Genomic DNA, 21,963 nt, shown 5'->3' with positions numbered 1-21,963 from the left:
ATTATACAAAAAAAAAAGTTTCCATTAATAATATGAGACTATTATGAGTTTAACTTTATGCACTGACAAAGGGACATTCAAGATTTCAATTTTTTGGTTCCAACATGGATTTCAGTAAGTTAATATATATCATAATAATTAAATTTACGGTCAAATATTTAGTGAAATTGTTAGTATATACATATGTTTTAGGGCAAAACTTATTGAATTTATGTAAACTGATATGTTGCCTTATGAAACTATTCATAGTTTAAAAGAAATGTTATGATGTAAGATTAGAGAGCGGAGCCGGGATTTATGTTGTATAATTTTAATTAATAAGATTTTTAGCATTGAACTTATAATATTTTTAAAATTATGAGATCATCTACCCTCTTTATTGAAATTTTGGTGAATTTTTGTGCATAAAAATATGTTTCTCGTGAAAAATATTGAGATCATATAAATTCGACATCGCACCACTACATCCATCTCTATGTATGTTCACCTAAAAGATAAGCATAAGTAACCTCTATACGTAATAAGAACTTGAAAAATAAGGCGATTGCCCGTTAGTTTAATATACAATACGTAATATAGTATGAATTCTTTTTACACTATTTATTTATATAAATCAATACTATATTCGGTATTTTTTTATAAATGAAATTTGAGAAAAATAATACGTACACAGTCTTATTTTAAATTTCAATCTTATTGTCATTGAGGTAGACAAATTATCCTCAATCAAATAAAATAATTTTAAAAAGAAAATATTGTAATGAAGAATACAACCATATCAACAACAAATATGTTAGTATTCCTTTATACAAGTTAATCAATAAAATATAAGTAATGATTGTTCAAAAGGTATTTGAATTTTCTCATGCTCTTTTACCTTTAAGGTATGATGAATTTCTGTGTACCAGAAAGGTTCCTAGTTAGAAATTGGGAGCCACGATTAAGCAATAATAATTCAAGAACTTTTAGATTTGACTTGTGGCCTCTAGTACCTAAATCTCAGTGGATGAGTAATGGTTGAAAAGGACAGTAATGATCAAGGACAAAAAAATAAATATTTTATTACAAATCCATAAAAGAACTTGGAAATTATTTTTGTTTTCTCCTTTTTCAAAAGTTGGATTGAATGTTACATTGATATTATTGTCTTGCACGTATGTACATTTATTTCTTTGAATTTTCTTGACTGACTGAACCTGGTGCCTACAATTTATTACCTAGGTTGTATAATGGGTTCTGACTTCAGCCACTAGAGTCTAGGCAGGCATAAATGATTGAAAATTAAATTAAAATTAAGGGTACTGCAAAATGACTCAGTGGCTTGTGGCTCGAAATTTGTAAAATGACTTCTTTACCCTTTGACTTCAAAACTGTCCATGTTTTCCTTTAAAAATGCAAAATCGCTTTGATTTTTTTTTCTTTTTTATTCACAACAAACTTCTTCGGTACTCTTTAACTTTCCTCTTTTAGATTTTCTCTTCACTATTCATTCTACTTTATTCTATTAAATTCTCTTAACTATTTTTATTGTACTTTGTCATTAATTATTCGATCCTTTATCATATAATTGTGGCATAATGGATCATAATTACTCGAATAGCCAATTAAGAGCAACATTAAATGACGTTTTGGGGTTGGAGGACATTGATAATTTGCATCGTAATGAAGATTCATATGGTGGCTATGCTGATGGTCCAGATCGATATTTGGACACCGACGACGAAAACTTTCAAAACTTGGTCGATGAGGAGATGAATAGGTCTCATCAATCGATTAAAGATAAAGATTTAAGTGTATTCGACGGCGAAGAATATGATCATAGGGAGGATGGTGTTGAAGAAGAGGAAGGCACAATGCATGATGATAGCCACACCGATGAGCAATATACGATAGTCCCTGTTGAAGGTATATCTTTTTGCTGTGTACAATCTGTCTTCGCATTTTATAAAGAACACAGTCGTTTGATTGGTTTTGGAGTTGTTAAGAAAAGTGCAAAAAAACTGGCTGGTCAAATAAAGTATGTGACATTTGGGTGTGATACGTGCAAAAAAAAAAAATGCTAGGAATCAAAGAAAAAGGGTGGATTGCAAATCTAGGGTTAGCTGTCATGTGACGAATAATGGTTCGTGCGTTGTAACAAAGGTTATCTTAGAGCACAATCATAGGTTGGAACCTGGACTGTCGCGTTTTTTGCCCTGCCACAGGGAATTGAGCAGGACTTTGAAGAGAAGTCTAGTAGCGCACGACATTGTAGGTCTAAGGCCTTCAAAGAGAATAAAACTCTTGGAGGTTGAAGCAGGAGGCCCTGAAAGAATGACGTGCACTCCCAAGGACTGTCGTAACTACATTCTTCAACAACAGAGGCTCTGAACACTTTTCAACGATGCTGCCGCGTTACACCAATTCTTTTTGGAAATGCAGTCCAAGGATAAATTATTTTTTATTGTATAAACTTTGACAATACTGGGAGACTTCGAAATACTGTGTGGGTGCACACACGTTGCAAGGCTACGTACCGCGACTTCAGCGACGTCGTATGCTTCGATACAACCCACCTCATGAATCAGTGGCGCATGCCATTTGCTTCATTTATCGGTGTTAATCATCACAGCCAATCCATACTCCTGGGATGTGCTTTGCTCACGAGTGAGGACATCAAAACATATGCGTTTGTATTCAGAACTTGGCTTACGTCCATAGGCGAAACCTCTCCAACAACTATCTTCACAGACCAATGTAAGAGTATTAAGGCAGCTATTCGTAAGGTGCTGCCAAATACTGTCCACATATATTGCATTTGGTACATCTTTACTAAGCTACTTGTAAAGTTTAGGGGGAACAATTATAAGCGTGCCAAGGCTCCCTTCAAAGCGATCATCTTTGACATCATTACAATTGTTGAATTTGAGAATAAATGGCATACCTTCATTGAAGAATACGACGTGGGTCGACGAATTTGGTTCCAAAGTCTCTATTCGGAACAGTCCAAATGGGTTCTCGTATTTCTCAAGCACTATTTTTGGGCTGGCATAGTATCCACGCAAAGGTGTGAGTCAATGCACGCCTTCTTTGATGGCTACATCAGCGGTTGAAGCTCTCTAAAGTAGTTTGTTGAGCAATATGAGGTTGCCCTCAGGTTTAAATATGAGAAGGAAATGGAGAGCCAAACTAGCCAAAAAAAGCAATTTGTACAACCTACCGCCCCATTCGATTTGGATATGCAGATTTATGGCCACTACACCTGTGCAATTTATGATTTCTTTAGGGGTGCATGTTGCAAGGCTACCTCACTGTGAAATTGAAAGACATGTCAATTTCAATACGGTGGAGGGAATTAAGGTATATAACGTGACAGATTTTTCTATACGAACTGATTATTACGGTGATAATTTTATCTTCATTGTGGAGTACCGTCCCGCCAATAAATATATTGAATGCAATTGCTAGACCTTTAAAAGTAAAGGGATTGCGTGCTGCCACATTATGAGGACGATGACTTTCAAAAGGATTCGCCTATTTCACGATAGATATATACTTCGCCGCTGAAAGAGAGACATAGTCCACCCACACTTGAGTAAATTCTTTCCAGGAGGGTACCTAATAATGACGGATGAGTACCGATAGTACAATGCGATGAAGAAATAGTTTGATAAAAATTGCAACATCGCATTAGACTGTCCCATTAGACGCAAGAACCTGAAGAATGTTTTGAAAGCGCTTTTCAAAGCATACTTGGACTGGGAAGATGACATGGTTATCCCTAACGTTCCTGATTTGGACTTCAATACTGATGCAATATTTTTAAAAAGTTCGTGGGAGGTTCGTTGACGTGGAAGGCCCTAGATCAATAGAAACAGATCTTCACATCAGAACTCCTTCTGTGAAGACGCTAGGAGATGGGGATCCGGATACTATGATGTATATGACGAGGGACAAAGCAGTCAAGGTAGGAGTGACGGCAGGAGACGGGGTCGTAGAGGAAGTAGAGGAGGTGGGGTATGTGGTAGTAGAGGAGGTAGACGCAATGATATAAATGTAAGTAATCATCCTATAGTTCATGAGTTTTTGTAGTACGATGTGCCATTTCTTTCCTTAATCCTTATTGTATTTGATTCTACGATGTTGTATGATCCTCATAAATACAACTCTATTTATATATTATTATTAACCTTTTGGGAATATGTGTTGAAGTTGTTTAATATTACGACTATCTTATCTTAGATAGGAGTATCATATTTAACCAACCAAATTGTAGTCCACTTTATTGTACGTGTATGAGATTTTTAGCCTCATCATGCATCATACAGGAAATAATATGTTGTTGCTGTAAATATTTTAAAAAACACCGTAATAGATGGAAAAAGTATGTTCAATTTGGTTGCTTAATTAAGTTAACCCCGACCATTGCAATCGTTTGTAATTATTTTGTAACAAGTAGAATGACAAGGGGATTCTTGTCATTCCCCATCAAATTCAAAGGGATTAGAAGATCCCAAATCAACAGAAATAATGATATGCAAGCTAGTAGATAAATTGATCGTTAAATAATTCAAATCAATCAACTTTCAAATAAGCGAGAACCACTACATCGGAATTAGAAAGGCAAAAAGTAGACAAACAAAGTTTGGTAAAAATATTTGTAGTGACATATATGAAATGTTATTGAACATTACAGTAGTAGAACTAGTATCATTCTTATGTCTCCAATTTATAGGCATCACATCGTGTTTCTTCATCCCATTGATACTTCTCTTAACGAACAACTCGTCTTTCTTCAATCGCCTCATGAACTCCTCCAAACCGATCCCTCACTGGAGCTACTTTCTCTTCGAAAACCAACTCTGTTTACATTATCCATCTGTTAAAAACCTCATCCTTCTCACTACCATTTTTGTTGGGCGAACAACGTAAATAGGGGTGGTTTTGGAAGAGAAAGTAGTTACAATGAGGGTTCGATTTGTAGGAGTTTGCGTGGCGACTGGTGAAATATGACTTATTCGTTAAGAGAAGTGGCCAAGGATTAATGGCATGAATAAACACAATGTGATACCTATAAATTGAAGTCATAAGGACGATACAAGTTATACTACTATAATGTTCAATAACATTCCATATATGTCACTATAAATATTTTTACCAAACTTGGTTTGTTTACTTTTTGCCTTTCTAATTCCAATGTAGTGGTTCTCGCTTATTTAAAAGTTGATTGATTTGAATTGTTTAACGATCTATTTGTCTACTAGCTTGCATATCATTATTTCTGTTCATTTGAGTTCTTCTAACCCCTTCGAATTTGATAGCTACCTGGGCACAGAAGTAAAGAAACATTAAAGGTCCACGGTCAAAAAATTTGAACACTTAGATTAAAGAATTGAAAAGAGTAGAACTATCACTAGTTATTCAGAAACATACATTTATATGACAGACAATATGATATTCAATGGTCAACAACAATAAATAGTAGCAGATAATTAGTCTTTATTTTACCTAATTATAAATTCTTTCTAAGTACCAAACCATATATTTGTGACTTAAATTTGAACTCTTAACAAAATATATGCTCCTTCCCCATACACTCCTAATTTATTACCATATTCCTTCCTTTTCCATGCACACTAAACTAATTGGGGGACACTTTTCAAATTACTTCTCCTGCTCAATTCCCATACATGCCTCCCTTTTCTCTTTCTATACTTACTAACTTCATGTCCGTTGTTCAATAAGTTAAGCAAAGGTAGTTACATCTAAGAGCAAAAAAATATCAAACTCATCGCAAGTATGCATAGATGAGAATGATTCATGTCGTGACCTAGAGATGAGGTGCGGCCATGATTATGTGATGCCGATGAAGACTTGTTGGGGTGCTCGAAATTCTGAAAGACGGTATTGGATTTGTCCTCTATACGGTGTAAGTTGTCTGCTAAAAGTTCAATTTAAACTCAGCTTTTGTGTCTACTTTTTTGCCTTCCTACTTCATATTCTAATGAATTTAATTAATAACGCAGATCCCCTAGGATTGTAAATATTTTCTTTGGAGAGATGTGAAAATCAATTTTCGATCGCGTTTCGTTATCTCTAAACTTGTGGACTGAATTAATTAGTTAGAACTGCAGCTGGTATCTCGTAATAATGAAAACGATCCTAATGTTGAGGAGCAAGGCTCAAACGTTGATGTCTAGTCGAATAACGGAAAAAGAGGAGGCAGCACAGTAGCAGAGGCTGTAGAGGTTGAAGGTGAAGAGGGGCGTAAAAGTCCAACTTAGAAGGATACATTTCATATTATTTTAATTGGTAAAGTCAATTCATCTATGCTTGTTTATCTTTTGATCATAGTTTTTGTTTGCTACTATTTTCTATCCTGATATTTATCCGGATCACAAAAAGCTACTGATTGTCATACATGATTGGAAGATCGATAAAAGGCATAACATGTCTTGACCAATATTATGTTACGATGATCCATACATGTTAACTAACAATTATGCATTATTGCTAATTTGCGCTGATGTGACTTTAATAGAATGACTCTTCTAATGTTTTCCTAGCAATCAATGTAGATATTTATTGGTATCATAATACACTCAACGTAGTGTGACTGATATGTTAGGAATGGTAGGCATTAAACCCTAAAGGAAGAAGGATAACCCAAAAAACAAAATGCAGTACAATCAAAATTCTAAAGACCGTTAGCCAACTAGATAGTATAACAAATAAATTGAAATTGAAAATAGTCTCTAAGCGTGAAGTTACCTAGTTCAATGTTTTTCAATACTAAACCGCATATGTGTAAGCATGTCTATTTTATTTTAATTTTATGTATAGTATTTAGCAAAGCCTGGTTAGTTTGGAGTTTTATTTCGTAATCTCTTGTGGGCAGTATTAAAAATATTTTAATTTTTAAATTATTATCACCATTAAGAATATTTCAATTAGAACTTACATGTCAGTAAAAATTAAACTAATAATACTGCGTAACGTTGAAAAAAAAGACTTCCTGTACAGACTAATATTGTAACATAAAAATAGTAAAAACATATTAACAAAGAAAGTTGACAATTATCTGTTTGATGACATTCGTGGGATGTTGGTTGGTTGAGTTGGCTTCGTTATTTTATCCACCATTGTTTCCATGTAACTTATAAGAAGGTCTTTCTTGCGATCAAAATTGTCCATACTTCTACTCAAAGCATCAACCTATTTTCTAACCTCGATCATCTGAGAACACAACAACAATAGTTGATTAGAGGGAGAAGAAAAGTATTTAGGGGTGGAAGAGGCTCCGGGATTGGAAGTTGCAGGATTATTTTCTTGGCTGCTCATTTTAAGTATCAATTCTTATTTTGTTATTATATAACTGATCTCATATTCACTGATTTAAATAGAAAGGCATTGAAAGTTTCAAAAATAAGTGAAAGTTAAGGTAATAAATGTGGTAGATGTTCCAATAGTCATAGCATTTAAGAAATTATTATATTTCCAAGGAGTGTAGTTGGAAGGTTGATAAATATCTCTACTTTGAATAATTTTCAACCTTCAACATTCAATAAATCGAAATCAAAAACTCAAACTTTTCAGTTGATAATAGTTATTCTTTTGTGTAGTTACTCTTTGTAGTTATTTTAAAGGATTACCAATAAGGAAAAACTTTTGAAAAAAAAAAGTTAGAAAATTTAAGCAATTTGCTCTAGTTAATTTGTTGATAATTCAAACATTTGTTCCCAACGAGTTGGACATATCTTTGAGGGTCTTCATCAGACATTTATAATTAAATGACTCTTCATTTTTTTTTTCTTAGTAATTATTGTAGACGACTGTTGGTATAAAAAAATCTTTTTCCATAATATCATTGGTTAGGCGTGCTTGGGTAAAACAAAAATATTAATTCGTTCAATTTATTAATTGTGTGTTGAGTTTTGAATTCATGCCGTTTTGAAACATTTGATTTTCATTTTGATTTTTTGTGAAATTTCCATTTTTGTCAATATTTATATTTGAAGTTACATGATCTTCTTCTATGGATGGGATAAATGACTTATCGTATATTTATATTATAGTAATCAGTCAATAAAGCTGAAACATAACTATACATTTTATTAAAACTACAAAGTTAAAATAACATTAAAACATTAATGTTTTCTTTACAGAATTTCTATTTTCTCTCTAGCGGGTGGGGTGTGGCGGAGGAACTTGGAGGTGGAAGGGAGGATCTTGGAGGCGGCATCATAATTCTGTTCAATATTTTTCCAATGATCTTGATCATGGCATCCTGATTACGCTCAAAACTCTCCATGCATCGAGTTAAGGCATCAAGCTCTATTTTGATGCCATGAAGCTGAGAGTACAATGCAAGAAGTAGGCGATGTTTCTCATAACTTTGTTGAGGATTGGAAGAGACTCGAACGTTGGAAAAGGCCGATGGGTTGGAAGACATTTGTGGCGAGCTTTGAATGTTGGAAATTGTAGGAATATGTGACATGTTTCACAAATTTTTTACTTTTATAATGAAAGGTTTCTTCTATGGTTGTCCATATTTATACAAGGGATTTGTTTATTTCATGTCAATTAGTATTTATTTTTTAATTTGGAACAATGGAATAAAACTGTTCCCCTCTATTTTAATGTTAACATGTGAGTTATTTTAAGATTTTTGTAAGATTGAAATTTTAAAAATGACTTTGAACAATTTTCAACCCTAAATCAGATTATTTTGTCACACTCCTTAAAACATCTCACTCATCTAACCTCAACGGAGCCTACTCATTGGACCCTAAACTACCCGTAGCTCTTGTTTATGTTGTCATATAATTTTTATATTTTATTTTTTAACAGCAGAATGAAATTGTTCCCCTCCATTCTAATGCGAAAGGCCGAATGAATATTAAGACAATTAATAATTAGCGTGGAGGGTTGAAATTTTATGAAAGAGTACCTAATGAGAGAAAAGCTAGAACATTAAAGTTACGTTAGGTAACTTAAATCTTATCTGGTATGTAAAGATTTACTTTCCAGTAAAAGCTAATTGTAAGTTGTAAAGTAATGTTTGACTTCTCAAGACAATCTACCAATTGGTTAGTGTAACGGCCTGAATCTGGTACCTGGAACGCTACAAGGTGTTCATGACCTCGAAAGACCACAAGCTAACCCATGACTTATATCTGTAGCTGTATACTGCATAAGATACTATATAATGCAGAAACATGAACTGAAAGGCCATAAGGTTCAACACTGAGATATAATATCTGATAAAAATATAACATCTGGGTTGGGTATGAAATACCCAAAACAACTAAAATAAATTGTCTGAACGTACTGTAGTTAGAAAAGCCTCTAAATCATGACTGAAATGTCTGAATAAGGAGTTGATAGGACATGTCCCTAACTAAATCCAACTAATAAATAAATTAATGAGGTAATAAAGTAATGATCATGTCCTCGAAAGATGAGGACTCACTGCTAACTCTGACTGCTGAGACTGGAATCTACTGATGCTCTGGAGCTCATATCTCTGAACCTATGGTATAAGACACTATAACGCAAATGCATCATTACTTTGAATGTACTAGTATGCATGTGAGGTAGGCTGTATGCATGGGGTTTATATGCATGAACAATACTGACTAACTGACTAATATGAATGTAAGAATGCATGCATGAATACATAGTAACTATAACTGATATCGTGATAACATAAATTTACTGATAACTAGCATGACTGATAACTGAGTTCTGATGACTGATATAACTGATAACACGAGTGACTATTCTGACAGTCCTGAATCTAATGGAACTAGCTGAGTTTCGTACTGTTCTGAGTTGACTATATCTGACAGTCCTGAATTCTATTGAACTCTTTGAGTTCTATTACTGAGACTGAATGACTGTATCTGACAATCCTGATTTCTATAGCTGAAACTATAGGAAGTAGTTATCTAACCGACATGCCCCAAATAATGCATTATAGCTGAGTTGGGGTACAATTTGTAACCCCAATTAGAATGGTGTCAATACCGCGCCATCGATAAGGACAAGCTGTGAGTGACCCTCATCTGACAGTGTCCCTAAAAGAGAACAGTGGGGCCCTCATCTGACAGTGTTTATCCACCTCATCAACCCTCATTTGACAGTGTTGATGTCTAAACCTATGCTGGCTACATAGTTCTAGAATGCAAGGATGACTTCTAGGAATCACACCCTCATCTGACAGTGTGTGTTCCCATCCTTGGGTTCACTCGGTACTAATTTCTACTCCCATATGAATAGACACTAAAAATGAATTATTGAACTAAACTGGACTGAGTTAATTGAGTTTCGTGGACTGACAGAATATTACTGAGCTTTTTGAGATTACTGGGATTTCTAAGTTTTACTAATTTTTCCTGAGTCACATGACTAACTGAATTCTACTAAACATAGCTTGACTGAGGATATCGTGAAAACATGACACTGGCTCTAGGCATACAACTAAATTATCGGGTACAAGTACCCCCAGGACTCGATGGAAAGAAACTGACAAAGCATGACTTTCTTGAATACATGACCAATATCACAATCCATAATTCATTTATTGAGGCATTTCATCAAACATATGTTATGCATAAACTTGTACATACATGAGGATTGCATAATATCATACTATTTGGGCACTTTTCCTTCACATAGGCATTTAATCAAACACATGGTAAGCATAGTATATGTAGACAATATTATACAATAAATAAACATCATGATTCAACTCTAGTTTCATCATCCAAGGGTTTAATCATAGGTTCACATGAATCTACATCTATACTAATCAATCCCACATAAAATTGATCATCCAACATGGATTAGAATTCAATTGGTCATTATCAACATGAACAAAAGCAAACCCAACATGAAATTCATAAAGAAATCCATACACTTGAACTTTGAAAAAAGATTTTTGGGCTTTATGGATGAAAAGAGTCCATGAATGAACACTATGCATACCTTGTAGTGAGTTTCTTAAAGTTCTTAAACTTGAAAAATTTGAATCTCTTAGTTCTTGAAGAAGATTTGGATTTTGTTGCTTAAGGATTGCTCTTAGGGAGAAAACCCTAATTTTTGATGTTGTGGAAGAATAATGAATTTTTTTGAAGACTTGGTCGGATATTACTAGGTATATAAATGGGTGGTAAAAGACCAAAAAGCCCCTTTAAAAATGACTTAAAAATAACTGAACGGGATGTGTGACGGTGAGTGCGATGGTTTGTCGCTGGCTCGACGATCAGTCATTTTTACCTCGCATGTGGAGTAGGAAAATGACCCACTGCGTATGTAGCGACGGCTTGGGTGATGATCCGTCAAAAGTTTGACATTCCATCAACCTATCCGCCGCACCTTATCTATAAGGTTGCCTTATTGCCTTGGCTGCCACGGTCGAGGCGACGGTCCATCAACCTGACCATCACACCTAAGTGATTCTGATAGCTCTGAGTAAACGTCCATAACTTTTTACTCCGATACCGAATTTGGATGAAATTGATATCGTTGGAAAGATAATTCAATTTCTCACATGATAAAAAGTGAAAATCTTAAAAATTCTATGTGTACAAAAATTGATTCATATTTCAAAGTAAGTTTCTAATATTTTTGAGAGAATTTCAAGCTAGGAAAAAGTATGGGGTATTACAATAACTCCTCCTTAAGAACATTCATCCTCAAGTAAGACTGAGTAAGAAGGAAGAATATAAACTGACGTACATACTGAATATGAACAATTGGAACATGATCTCATGACTGACATAACTGATAACTGAATATATCATACTGATCATGCATATCTGATGCATGTATAACTGATTCATAAATGCATGACTGAGTGTTCTGATGAATTAAGGTTCACACAATGAGAATGTATATCTGATGTATGATTATATGACTGAACTAGTGCGTGATTGCATGACTGAATATGCAATGGTATTTAATACCAAGTTTGTAACTGAAATATGAGCATGAAACTAAAAAGCTTAAGAAGAACTATTACCTTAAGCTAGATAGAATTTTGTGGAGAAGAGGTAAGGATACTTGGTCTGCATTTCCAAAGAACTTTGACTAGAGGGACTTCTTTGTTCCTCAGTTTACGAGTCCAGTAGTTTAGAAATTCAACTGGAATCTATTCATAAGAGATGTTATTCTGAACATCTATGCTCTGAATAGGGACTACAACTTCTTGATCACCTATGCACTTCTTGAGCAAAGATACATGGAAGACTGGATAAACTGAGGTTAGATCTGAAGGCAAAGCTACCTTGCCAAAGCGACTGAGAATTTTGAAGGGACCGATATATTGGGGACTGAGCTTTCCCTTCTTGCCGAACCTCTTCACTCCCTTCATGGGAGAGATCTTTAGATAGATATAGTCACCAATCTCTAACTTGAGATCATTTTTATGAGCATCTGCATAAGACTTCTGTCGTTTCTAGGCAGCCCGGAGTCGTTCTCTGATCAACTGTACTTTTTCTAAGGCATCGAATACTAAGTCAGGCCCTATAACTGAGGCCTCACTAACTTTGAAACAACCAACTGGAGATCTGCATCTCTTACCATAGAGTCTTCGAATAGAGCCATCCAAATACTGGAATGATAGCTATTGTTGTATCCAAACTCAATCAAAGGCAAGTTGTCGTCCCAACTACCCTTAAAATCAATTGCACACGCCCTTAGCATATCTTCTAGGGTCTGAATGGTCCTTTATGCTTGACCATCTATCTGAGGATGAAAGGCTGTACTGAGATAAACTTGGGTACCAAGACCCTTTAAGAACACTTTTCAAAAATGAGAGGTGAACTGGGTACCTTTATCTAAGATAATAGATAACGGGACATCGTGTAATCTAACCAACTATCTGATGTAGAGTTTGGCATAATCCTCGGATGAATAAAAGGTATGGACTGGAAGAAATGAGTTGATTTGGTCATGCTATCTATAATGACCCAAACTGAATCATGTTGGCGACGAGTACGAGGCAAACCCGTCACAAAGTCCATGTTCACTTCTTCCGACTTTCAAGTAGGAATATTGAACTCCTGCATGAACCCACTAGGCTTCTGATGCTCTATCTTAACCTACTGACATGTAGATCACTTAGCCACAAACTCAGCAATATCTCTCTTCATCCCACTTCACCAATAGATCTCCTGCAAGTCGCGGTACATCTTTGTGTCCCCTAGATGAATAAATTAGCGTGCACTATGCGCTTCAGTAAGAATTCACTTCCTTAAGTCATCTACATCTGGAACACAGGGATGACCCTGACAACACAGAATACTATCTCCCCCTTAGGAGAAAATCTCTACCTTCTGATCCTTGACTGACTCTTTCAACTTGACTAGTCTGGCATCTCTATCTTGCTTTTCTTTCACCTTGAAAACTAGATATGATTCTGAACTACTCTGAACCCATACATCACCCTCTTCTGAATCGACTAAGCGAACGCCTAGTCTATCAAGCTGATGGACTTCCTGAGCTTTCTTCTTACTGTCCTAAACATGAGCAACACTACCCATGGACAGTCTACTGAGAGCATCAGCCACTACGTTGGCCTTGCCCGAATGATAAAGGACACTCATGTCATAATCTTTCAAGAGCTCTAACCACCTTCTCTAATAAATATTGTGATCTTTTTGAGAAAAGGCATACTGAAGGCTCTTATGATTTGTGAACACATCTACATGAACACCGTATAGATAATGCCTCCAAATTTTTAAGGCAAAAACTATGGCTGCTAACTCAAGATCATGAGTAGGATAATTCTTCTCATGGGGTTTAAGCTGTCTAGAAGCGTAGGCTATGAACTTACCATGTTGCATGAGGACACAACCCAAACCTACTTTGGATGCATCACAATACACTACGAAACTATCTGAACTATCTGGAAGAGCTAAGACTAGAGCTGAGGTGAGTCGAGTCTTCAACTTCTGAAAAATCTTCTCGCAAGGATCTGACCATTGAAATTTGACCTTCTTCTGAGTCAATCTGGACATAGGGGATGCAATAGAATAAAATTCCTCAACAAACCATCTGTAATAGCCAGCCAAAACTAAGAAACTCCTGATGTTTGATAGAGAGACAGGTCTGGGCTATTTTTTATCACTTTGATCTTTTGAGGATATACTCTAATGCTATCACCGGAAAGGTTATGACCAAGGAATGCTACTGACCTTAGCGAAAATTCACACTTACTGAATTTGGAGAATAGCTGATGATCTCTGAGAGTCTAAAGTATGATTATGAGATGGTCTGCATGATCACGCTTACTGCGGGAATAGACCAGAATATCATCTATGAATACTATGATAAACATGTCCAAGTACTACTTGAACACATGGTTCATTAGGTCCATGAAAGTTGCTGGGGCATTAGTAAGACCAAAGGACATAACCAAAAACTCAAAGTGACCATACCGAGTATAAAAAGCTGTTTTTAGAATGTCATATTATCTGACTCTGAGCTGATGATAGTTGAATCTAAGGTCTATCTTAGAGAAATAACTGGCACCCTGAAGTTGTTCAAACAAGTCAGCAATTCTGGGAAGAGGATACTTGTTCTTGACCATGACTTTATTGAGCTGACGGTAATCAATACACATTCTGAGAGAACCATCTTTCTTGCTCATGAATAAAACTGGTGCACTTTGTGGGGACACACTGGGCCTGATGAATCCCTTATCTAAGAGATCCTTCAGCTGCTCTTTCAATTTTTTGAGTTCTGCTGGTGCCATTCTGTATGACGGAATAGATATAGGCTGAGTATATAGAAGTAGATCAATACCAAAGTTTATTTCCCTTTCGAGAGAAATTTTTGGAAGATCTTTGGGAAAGACATCTAAATATTCATTCACTACTGGGACTGATTCAAGACTGGGAGTTTTGTAACTAGTGTCCTTAACTTGAACAAGATGATAGATACATCCTTTAGATATTATTTTTCGTGCTTGAAGGTAGGAAATAAGCTGACCTCTAAAAGTGGATACACTACCCTTCCACTTTAGGATGGGTTCTTTCAAAAACTAAAACTGAACTATTCTGTTTATACAGTCGACTGTGGCATAGCAGAAATAAAGCCAATCCATGCCGAGAATGACATCAAAGTCAGTCATCTCTAATTCAACTAAGTCTGCTGAAGTGACTTTTTGAAATATCATAATCGGGCAGTTCCTGTATACCCACTAAGCTATGATGGTTTTACCCACTGGGGTAGAAACTAAAAAGGGTTCTACTAGAATTTTGAGACTGACTTCGAAATCAGCTATTATATAGGGAGTAACAAAACACAAAGAAACTCCTAGATCTGGTAAAGCATAAACATGAACATGAAAGATCTGTAACATACCAGTAACCACATCAGGAGAATTTTCTTGATCCTACTGGGACTGGAGAGCATAAATTCATTTGGGCGTTGCCCATTAGCAGCGCTGGAGGTGGCATCCTGCTGGTTTGGGCAATCGGACTGAGCTGAGAAATGGTTCTGCTGACCCTGATAACCTGACTGGGGATAATCTCTGACTCTGTGGGCTAGCTAGCCATATCCAAAATAAACATTGGTACCAGCTCTACAAGCACCCTTGTAGTTCTTACCATAAGTCTTACAAAGGAGATTAGTTCGGGCATTGCTGACACTGCTCTGAGAGTTTGAGACTGGCACCCTATCTCTATTACCATCCCTGAACTTTGAAGTCGGAGCACTAACTGAAGAAGGAGATGGATCTGATGACTTAGGAGAAAACTAAGAATGATTTTCTCCTTCTGATTTGGGCTGAGCAAAGTTGAAACTACCTGTCTTTACTCTCTTATTCTGCTTCTCCCTCATCTTAATCTTTTGCTCCTCTATCTGCTAAGCATGAGTCATAAGCCTAGCTAGAGTTATGTCATTTTCAACATCGCCAACCTACACTCGTTGACCGCACTATCATTCACCCCAAAAACAAACGTACTCATTTGGCCCTGCTGTCTGCAACCACATGAGGGGTATATCTAGCTAATTGAGTAAACTTAAGAGAATACTCTTTCATCATCATGTTGCCCTACCTGAGGTTGATAAATTCTAACACCTTATATTCTATCAATTCTAGGGGAAAGAACCTCTCTAAGAATATGGTGAGAAACTCCTCCCACTCAATAGGCCCTGCAGCATCTGGCCTTTTTGACTTCCACTGCTTGTACCATGTGTGAGCAATATCCTAAAACTGATATACAGCTAGCTTAGCACTCTCAACAGGTGACACCCCGATAACTTTAGTAACCTTCTGAACATGATCGATGAATTCCTGAGGGTCTTCATCTGACTTAGACTCGAGAAAGGATGGAGGATTTATTCGGGTGAAGTCCTGAATCTTGGCTGCAGCTGAATTGGCCATTGGGTTGGCCGAAATGATAGCTGGTCATTCATTCTGAACAACGACTGACTGGACAAGAGTAGTAAATATAGCTCTAAACTCTGCATGAGAAACATATTCGCCCAAAGGTACTTCGGACTGAAGGGCTGACTAATTTTTATTTTTTCTTTTTAGAGGCATGTTCTGTAGAAAAAAAGGAGAAAAGGATTAGACTAAGAGATTGACTTGAGACTATGCTCACTGGCACGACATGAATACTGAAAGAAGGGAAACTGTTCCTAAAATATCTTATAGCTTCCTGCACATAAATGTGGCATGTAACACACCCATGTACAAAACTTTACTAGATGCGGCTTTCAGACATCCTGGGACACTATTGAACCTTAGGATTTGATACCAAGTTTGTAACACCTTGAATCTATTACTCGGAATGCTACACGGTGCTTATCACCCCGAAGAACCATAAGATAACCCATGACTGATATCTTTACCTGTATACTGCATAATATACTGTATAATACGGAAACACAAACTGAAAGGCCATAAGGTTCAACCTTGAGAAATAATATCTGATAAAAATATAATATCTGGGTGGGGTATGAAATACCTAAAACAACTGAAATAAACTGTCTGAACATACTGTAATCTAAAAAGCCTCAAATCATGACTGAACTGTCTGAATAAGGAGTTGATGGAATATGTCCCTAACTAACTCCAAATAATAAATAAATTAATGAGGTAATAAATTAATTATCATGTCCTCTAAAGATAAGGACTCACTGCTAACTTTGACTGCTGAGACTGGAATCTACTGATGCTTTGGAGCTCGTGTCTCTGAACATATGGTATAAGACACCATAGCGTAAATGCATCAGTACTTTGAATGTACTGGTATGCATGTGAGGTAGGCTGGATGCATGGGGTTTATTTGCATGAACAATACTGACTAACTGACTAATATGAACTTGAGAATGCATGCATGAATACATAGTAACTATAACTGAGATAGTGATAACATAAATTGACTGATAACTAACATAACTAGTAACTGAGTTCTGATGACTGTTATAACTGATAAAATGAGTGACTATATCTGACAGTCCTGAATCTGATGGAACTAGCTGAGTTTCGTACTATTTTGAATTGACTGTATCTGACAGTCCTAAATTCTATAGAACTATCTGAGTTCTATTACTGAGACTGAATGACTGTATCTGACAGTCCTAATTTCTATAGCTGAAACTTTGAGAAGTATTTATCTAACCGACATGCCCCAAATAATGTATTATAACTGAGTTGGGGTCTAATCTATAACCCCAATTGGAAGGGTGTCAATACCGCATCACCGGTAAGGACAAGCTGTGAGTGACCCTCATCTGGAAGTACTTATCCACCTCATCAACCCTCATCTGACAGTGTTGATGTCTCAACCTATGCTGGCTATATAGTTCTGGAATGTAAAGATGACTTCTAAGAACCACACTCTCATCTGATAGTGTGTGTTCCCATCCTTGGATTCACTCGGTGCTAATTTCTACTCCCATCTAAATAGACATTGTACATGAATTACTGAACTGAATTGGACTGAGTTAACTAAGTTCCGTTGACTGACAAAATTTTACTGAGATTTGTGTATTACTAAGCTTTCTGAGACTACTGGGATTTCTGAGTTTTACTAAGTTTTTCTGAGTCACATGACTAACTAAATTCTACTGAACATGGCTTGACTGAGGATATCATGAAAATATGACACTGGCTCTAGGCACACAACTAAATTATCGGGTACAATTACCCCCAGGACTCGATGTAAGAAAACTGACAAAGCATGACTTTCTTGAATACCTGACCAACATCATAATCCATAATTCATTTATTGGGGCATTTCATTAAACATGTGATATTCATAAACTTGTACATACATGAGGATTGCATAATATCATACTAGTTGGGCTTTTTTCCTTCACATAGGCATTTAATCAAACACATGGTAAGCATAGTATATGTAGACAACATTATACAACAAATAAACATCATGATTCAACTCTAATTTCATCATCCAAGAGTTTAATCATAGGTTCACATGAATCTACACCTATGCTAATCAATTCCATATAAAATTAATCACTCAACATGGATTAGAAATCAATTGGTCATTATCAACATGAACAAAAGCAAACCTAGCATGAAATTCATAAAGAAATCCATACACTTGAACTTTGAAAAGAGATTCTTGGGCTTCATGGATGAAAGGAGTCCATGAATGAGCACTATGCATACCAGGTAGTGAGTTTCATGAAGTTCTTGAACTTGAAGAATTTGAATCTCTTCATTCTTGAAGAAGATTTGGATTTTATTGCTTAAGGATTGCACTTAGGGAGAAAACCCTAATTTTTGATGTTGTGGAAGAATAATAAATTTTTTTGAAGACTTGGTCGGATATTACTAGGTATATAAATGGGTGGTAAAAGATCAAAAACTCCTTTAAAAAATGACTTAAAAATAACTAAATGGGATGTGCGACAGTGGGTGCGACGGTCCGTCACTGGATCGATGGTCAGTTTCGACCATCGCATGTGGACCAGGAAAAGGACTCACTATCTAAGTAGTGATGTCTTGGGTGATGATCCATCGCAAGTTCGATGGTCCGTCAATCTGTCCGCTGCACCTTATCTAGAAGGTTGCCTCACTGCCTTGGCTGCGATGGTCGAGGCGACGGTCCATCACTAGATCGACGGTCCGTCAACCTGGCCGTCGCACCTAGGTGATTTTGACAACTCTGAGTAAAATGTCCATAACTTTTTACTATGATACCAGATTTGGACAAAATTGGTATCGTTGGAAAGCTAATTTAATTTCTTACATGATAAATAGTGAAAATCTTAAAAATTCCATGTGTACAAAATGAATTCATATTTCGAAGTAAGTTTCTAACATTCTTGGGATGATTTCAAGCTAGGAAAAAGTATGGGGTATTACAGTTAGGCGTGTACATTAATTTCAACATTGATAGTTAATATCTTTCCCCTTTATTTAAACCGTGTAACCACATAGAAATCCTGTAGATATCAATATCAATTCAAAGAAGAAATTCATTGTAGTTCCAGTTGTTGAAGATATGAAGGTATGAGTTGAAACTACCATCCATTATTGTAATCCTATCATTTTTTGCATGTATGTTTAACCCTAACAATTATTTTTTGTATTTACGTCTATCCTACTGAAGAAAGTTCCGATGGTATTCCAAGTGATACTGAACAACTACTCAAAAGAATGGCTGACCTAGATGAACAAATCAGAAGGTCGCAGGAACGTGTAGAGTTCATGACGATTCAGGTAAATGCTATGGAAGAGAGGATTAAGGTGATACGAAGGGAAATGTTTGATCGCTATCGTAAGGATCAAGATAACTTCCTTCGTCCTTCAACTTAAGAAGCACCGATTCTATGTAGTTTAAACCTCCTCTTTGCATGGTACTCGTTACTTTTATAAAAATTAGTATCAAGGCATTTCCTTTTCTTTTTTTTGTTACTATTATGAGTTAGGTTTTGAATGAATGTCGTAATGACGTAGTTGGTTTTAATTTATGAAATTATTACAATTTTGATTCTGTTATTTTAAGAGAAACAACTTAAATGTTAGCAAACTTCTTTGATATTGTACTAATCGTGTTTTGTAATTTCAATGTAATAAGCCTAATGGGATAGGTTAGGTCTAACAGTCTTTAAACCCTGAAGTAAGGAGTATTTACGGAAGTTCAATACTCAACTTTATATTATAACAAACATATTCAAAATATGGTATGTATGCATCAACTCACTTGATATATCTTTCTTACTTTGAAATAAAAAATGTTGAAACTGAAAAGTTTGCCGGGGGATTAGGTCTAACAGTAGCAACTAAATGAGAAGCTAACCTAACATTGTTTTAAGTAGGTCCGTCTTATTTTATTTTCATGTATAGGAATTACGAAAGCCCAGGCATTTGGACGATGTATTTTGTAATCTCTTGTGGGCATTAGTAATTAAAAATCATTTATTTTTTGCAATATTAGCATTAGCAAGGAGATTGCAAATTTCATTAACATTTCAATTCAAAAAATCTTAGATTTGTTGTACTTCAAAAAATACAACATGAGGGGGCTAAACTACCTAAAGCAGTAGAATCCTAGAACAGGCCGTCTTTGTTGGTATGGTTCGTGAAGCAGCATCACTTGTCTCACCTTGGTTGCCCCCCCAACTGTTTTGGTTCAACAACATTGGTATCTCTTCTAAGGGAGCGAGAAAGGTGAAATTCATGAACTACCTTCTGATAGATATCAAAAGATTTAGTCAAGGGGTCTTGTTCGTTAAGCAAGAGCTTTTCAAAATACATGGTTCCTTTCCCTGTGAACAAACGCTTAATGAGCTTGGTCAGCTTATCCTCAAGTGCTTCTGTAATGCCCTGAATTTGGTACCCAGAATGCTACACAGTGCTCATGACCCCAAAGGACCACAAGCTAACCCATGTCTGATATCTGTAACTGGGAACTGCATAATATACTGTATAGATGTGAAAAAAGGCTGAAAGGCCATAAGGTTCAAATATCTGATAAAATATAACATCTGGAAATACGATATATTAATACCAAAATAAAATTAAAATAACTGTCTGAATATGCTATAGTCTAGAAGCCTTTAAACTATTTAAAAACTGTGGAGTTGATAGGACATGTCCCCAACTAACTCTGGACTACTAAAATAATAAAGTAATAAAATAACCATGCTATTCTTAAATGATGAGGACTCACTGCTACTCTGGCTGCTGAACGTCTGATCTATTAAGGATGCTCTTGAGCTCATACTTCTGAACCTATGGTATAAAAAAAAATGGCGCAAATACGTCAATACGATTGAATATACTGGTATGGAAGTGAGGTAGGCTGAATGCAAGGGGTTTATATGAATGAACAATACTAACTGACTAAATAACATGAATGTCAGAACACATGCATGAATACGTGAACTGTAACTGAGATCATGACATCACTGAATCTAAATACTGATAACATAAGTTTTCATATAACTAATATACTATTATCTGAATGACTGTGTCTGACAGTCCTATTTCTGATGGAACTAGCTGAGTTCCATACTGTACTGGGTGAATGTATCTGACAGTCTTGAATTCAGTAGAACTATCTGAGTTCTATTACTGACACTAAGACTGAGACTGTTACTGTGGGAAATAGTCATCTAACCGGCATACCCCAAATAAGATAGTATAATTGAGTTGGGGTCCAATCTGTAACACCAATTGGAAGGGTGTCAATACCGCACCACTGGTAAGGACAAGCTGTGAGTAATCCCTCATCTAACAGGTGCTCTAAGGAGAATAGTGGGACCCTCATATAACAGGTTAAGCTACCTCATATAACCTCAACTAGCAAGTTTGATGTCTCAACCTGCACTAGCTACATAGTTCTGGAGCATAAGGATTCTTCTAAGAATCACGCCCTCTAATAACAGGTGAGTTCCCATCCTAGGGCTCACTCAGTGTTAAATCCTCCTCCCATATGAATAGACTCTGAACATGATTAACTAAACTGAATTGGACTACGCTCATTGAGTTTC

At 36.0% G+C, this 21,963-nt stretch overlaps 1 protein-coding gene across 1 annotated transcript; it reads left to right on the top strand.

Annotated features, from left to right (window-relative positions):
- Window positions 1-2,558: 2,558 nt before the first annotated feature.
- Window positions 2,559-4,033, top strand: LOC124888817 (protein FAR-RED IMPAIRED RESPONSE 1-like). The gene is made up of 2 exons (XM_047400104.1): window positions 2,559-3,087; window positions 3,810-4,033. Exons 1-2 carry the CDS (start codon window positions 2,559-2,561, stop codon window positions 4,031-4,033), a joined length of 753 nt encoding a protein of 250 aa, XP_047256060.1.
- Window positions 4,034-21,963: the final 17,930 nt, after the last annotated feature.

This window comes from Capsicum annuum, chromosome 11 (assembly GCF_002878395.1).
Source record: "Capsicum annuum cultivar UCD-10X-F1 chromosome 11, UCD10Xv1.1, whole genome shotgun sequence".
NCBI lineage: Eukaryota > Viridiplantae > Streptophyta > Magnoliopsida > Solanales > Solanaceae > Capsicum > Capsicum annuum.
Note: the sequence above shows the minus strand (reverse complement) of the source record. Positions and strands in the feature narration are given on the sequence as shown.

What these genes read in the sequence shown, in the direction of transcription:
- LOC124888817 (XM_047400104.1), top strand. Translation starts at nt 2,559, where the DNA reads ATGAATCAGTGGCGCATGCCATTTGCTTCATTTATCGGTGTTAATCAT. An exon ending in CTTTGATGGCTACATCAGCG is followed by an intron (nt 3,088 to 3,809) that starts GTTGAAGCTCTC and finishes ATTTTTAAAAAG; the next exon opens with TTCGTGGGAGGTTCGTTGAC.